Below are 11216 nucleotides of genomic sequence, written 5' to 3'. Positions count from 1 at the left end.
AGGAATGTTTAATCTGAAAAATCTGGAGGAGGTTCCTGACACAAAAACATGGGTTGTCAAAACTGTTTTTCAGTGCTAGTCCAAGCCATCAAAAATAGTTCTGCCTTTTCTGAGCATTATTATTGATTTATGAAATAGCAGACGTGTCTGCTTGTGTGTCTGTGCATGCATGCATGCACTAACGGGATCTTACACTCTCCTCCCTTCCCCACTGCCCCACAGGGAGGAAAAAGAGAGTTGTTAAAGGTAACAGGAGAAGTGAGAAGAACAATGAGAATGAGAAGAGACAAACATGACACATGAGGGCTACAGACCAATGTCTTAGTGCTGTGTCACAGAGAGCAACAGCAGACCAGGTCTCTTCCCATGGCCTGTGGCACCCTGCTGCAATGACAGAAGATAACAACTTTCTTTTGATAGGTGACCTAAAACCTAGAGCTCCAAGGAACAGAATCACCAAACTAGTACAGAACTTTGTGTCTCTAGATGGCCATTCCTCATTGAAGTGTTATTTATAATAATGTTTGTGACCCTCCAGCACATCTCCTCTTCACTATACTGTATTTAGATTTGTTCTGCAATATCCCTAAAAAAGTATTTAATCTCCCTTCCTGGATTTACAACCTCTTGAAGTTAGTGAGAGCTAAAGTAAGTCTATTTATTGCTATCCTCAGTGGAGAATCTTTGGTCAAAATGTTTGAGATACAACCATCTGTGAGAAACAGTATCTGATGTTTAAACCTATGTGGGTGTAAGTTTGCAGTGGCTTCTTTTATGGTCAAGCTCACTGATACAGAAGCAGTGAAATAATGAGTATGCATTAGCATCTGAAAATGGAAAGAATTCATATGACGGTTACTCTCTGATGGCTCATCTCAGGACACAACATTCATTCGGCATCCTGTATCATGCCCCTTGTCTAATTCTTCTTTCAAGAGAGCTCAAAACCTCAGAGGAAATAATAAAAATACAATAAAGTGGAGGCAAAACCACAAATGGATCTGCATGCAAAGGTCTACCTGTGTCTTGTCTTGGGCCAGGATTCATGCAATACTGGCAAAAATAGCATAGGGCAATTATTTCAGGGCAAAGGTGAATTAGTTTTGATTAATGCTGTGATTTTATTATTTTCTGAAAATCAAGAGATTTAAAGCATGTTCTTCCTTTTAATGAGCATAGTATTCCTTCCCAGATTAGACAGTGCTGAAGACGAACACGGAGGGGGTAATCTGTTATTACAGGCTGATGTTACAGAGTAACCATGAGTGTGAGTTTGTATGAATGGCACCTAAGTATATTGTTAGGATAGAGAAACAGTTGCCAGAGAAAAACCTGCTTCTCCCCTCCCCCAAAATAATAAATTACATGCTCAGAAGATGCTTTATGTCTCACAGGATGGTTAAGTTCTGGGGACCAGCATCCGTCTGCAAGAACTCACAAACTCAAAACACCAAGAATTTGCTGAACTAGTACACAGCCACCAACACACACGAGCATCAGCCATTCATGACATGGACCACATACATGAAGGCAGAGACTGCTAAAGGCAGATGTTTGAATGTGTGAGTGAATTGCTTTAGTAAGTGGCTGTGTTGTATGAACAGTTATCTGGTTTTAAAAAGAACAGCTTGATGCTACCATTAATAACAGCTTAATGAATAAAGGCATTCTAATAAACAGTAGCTGCGAACAGTTTCTCCCCCTACATCAATACTCCTTGAAGGGAAGGGAATTTACAACAGAAATGTGCAAAACCCAAGTAAGACTGGAACACAAGGCCATGAAAATTAATGCTTGACTTATTGATGGCCAATTCCACAAATATTGATCATGACTTTCAGTAAGATGTGGCCATGGCTCCTGGTAGAGTAAATTATGAGCCTAGAACAAGTTATAGTGAATATTTTTCTGAAGTTTGTCCTAAGAAATACTTAAGTTTTTGTGATGATCTGGAGCTGAGAGACAGTTTCCCTCCCCTCAGTAATGATTCTCTTCTCTAGAAACAGAACTTTTTAAGAGAAGCCAGACCTCTGATAGAGTTTTTCTGCTTAAGACAGACCACCTGGAATTACAGTGAATTAGTCTGTCATTAGGTATAATTATCCTTTTCTTTCAGTAAGATTGAAATTGTTCTGCTGAGCTTTGGCTGCCTGCAGTGCTAAGAAATTATGACCTTGAAACTGTTAGGAGACCACTGAAATGAATTCACTTCAGTAGCTTTCACAGTTCCTTGAGCAAAACAATTCCTGGTCATTCTGGCAAGGACTTACTCTAAATTGTGGTTCCAGAAATGGAAGACATAAAAAAAATAAATAAATTAATAGACTAAAGCAGCTAGACAGAATTTTCTATTTACTCTCAAACTTATCTATATTGGAAAAGGGCTATAGTGAGATTAATGCATTAACTTTTCATTCCTGAATCTGGTTTTGATGCCACTAGAGGACTGAGAATTATTTAACTCCAGCTGTTTTGATACATCACTTGTGAACTGGATGACTGTTGTTTGTTGAGTAAGCAAGCAGCCACATAAAAATCATTCTTAAATGAATTCAGTGGAGCGCTCCCACTGCTAAGAGGTTGATCTTTTGAAAAAGATAAAAAATTTACATGCTTTGCTGAATTTGTAAAGGAACATGGTTCTTTCAGAGAGTGGCCAGAGCTCAGGCTTTACATTTATGAGCTATAACTTCTGCTACTACAAACCCTAAGAGGGTTTATATTGCATTCACTTGTTCATTTAGTTTTTGCTACGAGATCCAATCTCTGCTTCTGTTAGAAATTCACAAAACAAATCTAAACTGAAGTCTTGAAAAAAAAAACGAGCAAAATATATCTTACTGCCCTTTGAGTGGTCCTCGATGGCAGCTGAAGCACCCTGGTCCCTCTGAGGATGTCACACAGCACATCAGCATGGCCACCCAGCAGCCAGGAGAGAGGGCTCAAACCAGTATTGATGCCTGCTTCTGTACAGCACTGCACTGACAGCTTTGGCTCTCAGAAACTGTTTCCAGTGCTTAGCTTAGGACGTTCTGAGTGTAGTGTCGAGTTAGAGACTCTGTGTCTCATGGTCTGCTTAGTACTGCTTAGTACTTAGCACATAATGGGTACTGATAGCTGTTGGCACTTATTAAAACTGCTATAAATGAGATTTTCTAGGTTGCACATAATTGGAGGCCAATGTGCAAAGAAAGATTTACAAAATGTTACTAGGTTGTTACCACATTACCCTACTATTATTACTGCCCTATGCCAAGTAACTACTGTCACTTACATCACTTAGGTAACTGTTGCTGCTTATGTAATTTACATAAAAAGAAAGAACTAGCTTTCTGGCATAAACTCAGTCCTGCCAGCTGCACTGCATGAGGGAAAAACTGCATGCAGTTTAGACCTTGGTCACAAAAATGTGATTCTTGATTGATGATGATGATGATGATTGAGATGCGGTGACTGCAGAAAACTCACCTGACAGTTCACAGCCAAGAAGCTCCATTCTCAAAGTGCAGTGTCTTCTGCACACCTGAGGATACAGCCGTATGTATTGTGACTTAATTGGAGGGGTGAAGGAGTTAGCATATGGGGTGTTGTTGTCCACGTTTCCACGAAACACCTGTGATAAAACAACATGGTCATAAAAATATGCCAGGAGGATTACTGGAGGCTCAGTTGCTTTCCTCTTCTCAAAAATATCTGTGTTGTTTTTCTGACTGTTCCTGCACATTTCTCTGCATGCTTTCCCCAAACAGCAGCTGTTTTATCACTTCTAGTGCCCAACATACATGGTTTTAAGCAAAACATGCTGCCACTGGCTTGCATTGCCATGTGTTTGCTACTTGAGCTGAATCAGGACCTAGATCTTTTTAGTCCTAGAAACGGAAGTTACTAATGCAACTAAAGCATGTCTTCTGTTCTAATTAGTGCGTTAAATACTCCCAATTCAATTTACCCCAAAATTAGTTATGCTGATTGACATTTATTTTTTTCCCCTGTACTCCCAGTGAAGTGCACTGTAGCCCCCCCTTTGGTGGCAGGGGGAGCTGAAATAAACCTGTAAGCATTCTTCTGTTCACTCCTCACTCTAACCAGATACAGTTGTACTTTGCTCTCTTCCCTCATTATATACCTGTCCACACAGGATTTTAATTTCTTAATAGAGAAACTGTGTCTAATGCTGCAAAGTGCCTTAGTTCTATCTTAACTTACAGAGTAAAGGGATTTTTGCTGCTTGGTATGCACAACCGTATAAAAAATAAGTGGAAACAATAAACTGTAAATACATACTTCCCACTGGATGATACTGTTTGTGCACTAAAGAGATTAGCATTGATCAATGGGTTCTATGCTTTTAAGGGTTAACACTAATCTGCTAATGTAATAAAACCAAATTGAAAACAGAGTAATGAGTAATTACTTGTAAACTAATTAAAATGAAAATCAGTTAAGTGTAATAAACAGCATTATTCTAGCCTTGGGACACAGTATTTATACCATCATCAATTAAAGCATAAGGAATCCTTAGTAGACAGAAAGTGATGGGGTGTTTTTCAGGGAAAAGTAATAACAAAGTGACCTATATAGTACTGTCAGGCAATAATGCTTATTTCCTAAAGATACTTCAGACCTCTCAAAGCAGCTAAACCTCAAGATGTATTCATATACAAATGTCTTAATCATACCATATCTTCATTTGTGCCTTTTACTTTGTACATTGTCCATGACTTCCCATCATTACTGTATGCAATTTTGTAAGATTTTACATATTCTGGACTTCCAATCCTCTTGGCACCTTGAGTTATAACTCCAGTGACCCGCATCTTCTTCTGCAGGTTTATCTGAAATAATAGTACAATGTTATTATTAACTATTTGAGGGACACAACTCTGAAACTCTGACTCCAGCTTTTTTTTTTTTTTTTTAAAGAGAGAAAGGGAAAACATATAGATATAGCATTTAACTTACTATATTTACACCTGAAAAAATATTTTTTTCATTAATTTTATGTACATATGCACATAAAGAAATGAAAAAAAAAAAACTTGAAACAAAAGCCTGTACTATGCTTACATCTTCATGTGTATGTGGAAACACATATAAATACATAACATTGACATATAGGATATTACTGGTGCATTACTAGGATATAGTGCATTATTGGTATAGGATTATTGATACATATCTCTTTCCTAAAAATGCAACATTGTGATGATTTACCAAAGGGTGAATCTTCTGCTCTATTAGAAGCCAATTTGCAATCCCATACAAAATAGCCTAAGTTCAAGTTAAATTTCTTTGTGAAAATAAAAATACGTGGATGTTCTGTTAAGTAAACACAAAGATCTTTTCTTGGCTCTCACTGAAAATTCATGGCTAAAGATCATGGTTGAAATGCTAATCCCAAAACACTCAATTGCAAAATATCAGTGGCTATCACTGGGTATGAAAGCTCCCTGTGTACTTGTCTGAGCTGACCTTAACACTTTGAGGTAAAAACAAGGATGTACAGAGAGTCCAACAATACTCAGATAACCTTAATTTTGCCTTCTTTATCCATCTACAATATGCAAGAGCCACAAAATGTAAATATATTGCCACAAATTTAAAATATGATATTCAAATCTAACAATGCTGGCATCATCAGCCTTGTCTCAGCAATTAAGTCAACCATGAAGCAAGTGTCCCACCACCCTCTCGCGGGTAGGCAGCTGAAGACTGTAACTTTTGCACCCAATGAAGCTTAACAAAGAGCTGTCATACTGTGAGAACTGCGTGAAGGCACAGGCAGACATGCGATAAAAATAAATGAATGGAAATACTAGAGAGGAAACAACCGGAACAATGTAAATAATTCATTAAACCACATGAGCACTTGCTTCCTCCAAATGAACCTTATCTCTGCTCCCTGATTAGTGGAGCTGACCTATGTCCCTATGTCTGAGTATGTCCCTACTATTTGGGACAGCAGGCCCAGCACAGGAATATGAAGAGGCAGAGATGGATCAGGCATCGGCTGTAAAATACTTTAACCCCTTTAACCTTTACAGTGTGGTCTCAGTATTTTCTCTTACTTGGTAATGTAATCTAGCTTCTATAAAGGTTGTAAGGTGATCAAACCTCAGTGTTTCAATATCTTACTGTGTAAACCATGGGAAAGTGGAGAAAGACAGACTTTAGTGCTGATTTTTTTTTTTTTTTGTTTGTTTGTTTTTGTTTTGTGGCCTAGCTATTTCTCTGCTTCTTATCTCAGATAGTTGGCATTCTGACACTTTTCTTCTTGAGGCAAACAAAATTTTAGTGTAGTTTTACCATACTTCTTCCTGCAAGTAATTAATAAGCACTCAACCACCTTCAGAATGATACTGGGTGTTTAGTTTTGGTTGTTTTTGAGGTTTAGACCTATTGAGAGAGAATAAACTGCCCATAAAAGATGAGATTTTTTAATTTTTTTTTTACATACTTTTCCTTACATACACCAGGCAAACTCTGAACACTTGCAATTGCAATGAGGAGAATGGACTCACACCAGAAATATAGACAGGTATAAATGAGAAGAGATTCTGGCATTTTTACAGCCTTGGGAAATATTATTCTTCTCCATTCCAGATTTCCCGAAGGAAAAAAAAGACACATTATCATCGTAAGAGGATAGCTCCAGAGACTACCATCAGCCTCCAGATACATTTAAAAACACAGTTAACATAGAAAAGTAACCAGAAAGACAGAGAGAGGTTTCTGGAATTATTTTCTGTAGATTTCATTCTCTATATCGAATTTAAGAATATTAATAAACAGACAAGTAAAAAAAAAAAAGCCTACATATTTACAAAATTGTTAAAAACATAAGTGAACACCATCTTCAAAACCAAATTATATAGAACAGCTAAACAGAATCCAACCAACTTTTACACATACTGACTAAGCATCTTCACAGTTTGCGAAAAGTAAGGTATAGTGTAACAGCAAATAAATTTTCTTTGATCCAGTTATGCATGTAATTAATATTCCTTCAGATTTACTCTAAAATAAAAACAATCGATTTTTAAACACTCATTTAATAAACATACTCTTTAGTCTGCATTCTTTCAGTTTCAGGACATAAAATGTCTGCTTTTGTTCTGCCTACACCAGCCTGCTCTATACCCTTACCTGGATTTCTTCAAGCATCAGGTATACAGTTTTATTTACTTCTCTGATTTAATAGGTAGAATCTTTCATTTTAGAGTCCTTCTTAATCAGAATCCATACTCTGAGTCACAAACTGAGAGTTCAGAGAACCACAGAATGTTAGGGGTTGGACGGGACCTCTAGGGATCATCTAGTTCGACCCCCTTGCACAAGAAGGGCCACCTAGATCAGGTGACACAGGAAACACATCCAGGAGGGTTCTTGAAAGTGTCCAGAGAAGGAGACCCCACAACCTCTCTGGGCAGCCTGTTCTAGTGCTCCATCATCCTCACCATAAAGAAGTTTCTCCTTATGTTGAGGTGGAAATTCCTATATTCTAGCTTATACCCATTGTTCTTTGTCCTATTACTGGGCACTGCTGAAAAGAGACTGACACCTTCCTCTTGACACTCATCCTTCAGATATTTATAGACATTAATAAGATCCCCTTGACTGAGGTCTTTTCAAGACTAAAGAGCCCAAATTCTTTCAGCCTTTCTTCATAGGAGAGATGTTCCAGTCCTTTAATCATCCTCCTAGCTCTCCATTGGACTCTCCCCAGTAGATCCTGTCTCTCTTGAATTAGGGAGCCCAACACTGTACACACTATTCCAGGTGTGGTCTCACCAGGGCAGAGTAGAGGAGGAACAGAACCTCCCTCGACCTGCTGGACATACTTTTTTAAATGCACCCCAGGATACCACTGGCCCCCTTGGCCACAAGGGCATATTGCTGTCCCATGGATAACTTACTGTCCACTTGGACTCCAAGGTCATTCTCCATGGAGCTGCATTCCAACAGGACAACTCCTAATCTGTACTGGTGCCTGGTGTTATTCCTCCAGTCCTGCAAGACTCTACACTTGCCCTTATTAATCTTAATGAGGTTCACCTTTGCCCAGCTCTCTAGCTTGTCTAGATCTTTCTGGATGGCAGCACAGCCCTGTGGTGTGCCAGCCACTCCTCCCAGTGGGGTACCATCAGTGAATTTGCTGAGGGTACACCCTATCCACTCATCCAGGTCACTGATGAAGATATTGAACAAAACTGGACCCAGTACTGATTCCTGGGAAACACCACTGGCCACAAGCCTCCAACAGTGCTCAGCTGAAAAGGACCTGGAGGTGCTGTATGACAGCCAACTTAACATGAGCCAGCAGTGTGCCCAGGTGGCTGCATCAGGAATAGTGTTGCCAGCAGGACTAGGGAAGTGATTGTGCCCCTGTACTCAACACTGGTGAGGCTGCACCTCAAGTACTGTGTTCAATTCTGGACCCCTCACTACAAGAAGGATGCTGAGGTGATGGGGCGTGTCCAGAGAAGAGATATCAAGCTGGTGAAGAGTCGGGAGAACACAGCTGAGGGAACTGAGGATGTTTAGTCTGGAGAAGAGGAAGCTCAGGAGAGACTTCATTGCCCTCTACGATTACATGAAATGAGGCTGTAGGGAGGTGGGTGTTGGCCTGTTCTCCCAAGGGAATAATGACAGCACTAGAGGAAATGGTCTGAAGTTGCAGCAGGGAGGATTTAGATTGGACATTAGGAAGGATTTCTATACTGAAAGAGTGGTCCGGCACTGGAACAGCCTGCCCAGAGAGGTGGTGGAGTTACCATCACTGGATGTATTCAAGAAAAGTGTAGATGAGGCACTTCAGGGCATGCTCTACTGGCAGAGGTGGTAGGGCTTTTTGTTTGTTTGTTTTGTTGCTTTTGTTGTTGTTGCTGCTGTTTTTTGGTGGAGTGTGTGTGTGTTTGTTTTTGTTTGGGTTTTTTTTTTGTGTTGATGGTTGGAGTTGGTGATCTTGGAGGTCCTTTCCAACCATGGCAATTCTGTGACTCTGTGATTCTGTAACTTGTGACTCTGTGCTTTGGCTTTAAGCAGTAGTGAGCTTGAAGTAACACAGGAAATAAAAACAGGATCACGTGTTTCGTAATTAAGTCTGCATATTCTGTCAATGTTTGTGAGAAAATCCCAATGAAAAGGGAAAAAAATCCACTTTCAAATCTCTCCAGCTTTCTTACATACAAAATCCCCATGGGCATAATGTCACACCTGCAGTAGCTCCTTTTAGCACATATGGATCCACCAGGAATTAATTGGCCCACTTTGTCTGGGTTCTTTTACCTGTTTTAAATTTTTCGAGTCAGTGCTTAGCAAAACTCAAAATATTTTAACTCTACAATGACTAAAAGGAAGTGGGTGTTGAAATCTGTCTTACTCAATGCACTTCAGTAGGAAAAAAAGTTCCCAGTGTGAAATGTGAACTAGCTCTTTTAGCACTAAAAGCATTTCCAAGGGTATTTTTCTGTGGCAATTGTAAAGAAAAAGTTTAAGAAGCTCTGCTTTGTGGATTCACATATAGGACAGAATGTTATATATTCTAATTACATGGGTGACTGTGTTTGAAAACAAAGAGGTGAAAGTCACCCAGATAAAAACATGAATGTAAGACATATTTTTTAGAACAGTAATCACTTATTCAGTTATAAAGGACACCTTGTTACCTAGATTAACTGGAAAAAATCAAGGATGATAGAAGATCAATAGTATTCTGAGGGATTTACCCCAGTAATTGAAGTATCAATTCATGGTAAATACCTTGTAAGAAGATACTTGCATAGGAGTTTGAGGAAACTAGTTACAGCCCAAAAAAAGCCATCGATCAGTTCCACTAGCCCTAATTAAGTTTAAGGTTATTTTGACAATAACTGATTCCAACTTTACACAGACCCTGTCCATAAAGCTATGTTTAGCCTTAGTTCTGAGAGGGCTCCTGGGCCCAGCAACTTCCATGGGACCTAATTCGCCCAACATAAATGTCAGGGACTTGGCAGCAGTGTTCAAAAGTGGATCCAAAGTTGCCTGTTGCCCTACATCCTTCTAGCATGAAGTATTTTATGAAACTTGGGTAGGGTGATGATCAACATCTATTAGTAATGGAATCTGCATTTCAATGAGGTACAGCTCTGGAGCTAGAACAAATGATGAACGCTAAAACCTGCAGGCAAAAGCAATCCAGTAGCCTGACATCAATTAATTTAAACCTGATTCTACAATAAAAAGATTGTATCTACACAATATATGGTGGACAACACAAAGTCACTGTGCTGATACTGTGGGAAGCTCAGCTAGAGCACAGGCATGGCAGTCAGCTCCAGTCAACAGACAGTGCCAAGGGACAAGACATAATACCTCAGAGCCAGTGATGTATATTCACTGTTGAAGGCTGAACTCATGTACTGCCAGTCAGTCAGTGCCTTCTATACTGTGTCATATAGCCAGAACTAAGAAAAAAGAAAATCACTTGAGGCATACTCCCTTGAGTGCAGTGTGTGCTTCAGGTGCTGGGGAATAAAATCAACTCTATCAGTTAAAAAACTTCCCAGCAGTCCTTGAAATGTCTTTTAACCTTGTTCCTTTCAACTATTACAATCACTCTGACTCCATGATTAGACCACTTTTATCATCACAGCAGGCTATAAGACTCATGGCCTCTTTCAACAGCGGGGGAAAAAAGTAACCAGCATGCCAAGTTGCCTGCTCTCAGCACTGACTTTGTAGGAGTAATAATCTACTAAAAAATCTTCACTGGTGTACCTATGTTTTTGACTGCAATGACTCACAAAAATCTGTTGTAGGATGCTACATCATTTAGCTGCCCACACTGATTAGGATGTAGACAATTAAGTTTTTACTGGAACTTGAAAAAATCCAAATAAGAATGAAAATAAAGTAATTTAAAGAGAGTATTTTCAAAAAAGAAGATGGCAATGTGAGCAAGGTAATTTTATAAGTTCCTGTAAATTGTAGGGCACATAATTTTCTAAGGCAATTCATAACAAATCCTGCAAATCTGCTTGGTGCGTGGACCAGTTCACTGTCAGGTGTGAGCAAATACAGGACCATAAGACTGGAGTGAACCAGTTCAAGCTTTTTTCCCGTAAAAACAGCAGGATATTCAATAATCAATCCAAAGGACTTCACAAAACAAAGACGAAAAAATAACTTCTCAGCATGCTTAAGAAACCTTAGAATTGTGGGAAAAAGATTAA

General features: G+C 39.2%; 1 protein-coding gene across 1 annotated transcript in view; it reads right to left on the bottom strand.

Moving 5' to 3' along the window:
* The window catches only part of EDIL3 (EGF-like repeats and discoidin I-like domains 3), a 287168-nt gene that overhangs the window by 36781 nt on the left and 239171 nt on the right, over window positions 1-11216 (bottom strand). The window contains exons 7-8 of the mRNA XM_010008401.1: window positions 4680-4835; window positions 3469-3613 (exon numbers count right to left, since the gene is read on the bottom strand). Of these exons, the coding sequence (XP_010006703.1) occupies window positions 3469-3613; window positions 4680-4835 (301 nt within the window). The remainder of the gene's footprint in view (window positions 1-3468; window positions 3614-4679; window positions 4836-11216) is intronic.

This window comes from Chaetura pelagica, unplaced genomic scaffold (assembly GCF_000747805.2).
Source record: "Chaetura pelagica isolate M959 unplaced genomic scaffold, ChaPel_1.0 scaffold191, whole genome shotgun sequence".
Lineage (NCBI taxonomy): Eukaryota > Metazoa > Chordata > Aves > Apodiformes > Apodidae > Chaetura > Chaetura pelagica.
The sequence above is the reverse complement of the archived record's forward strand: the minus strand, read 5'-3'. Positions and strand labels throughout refer to the sequence as shown.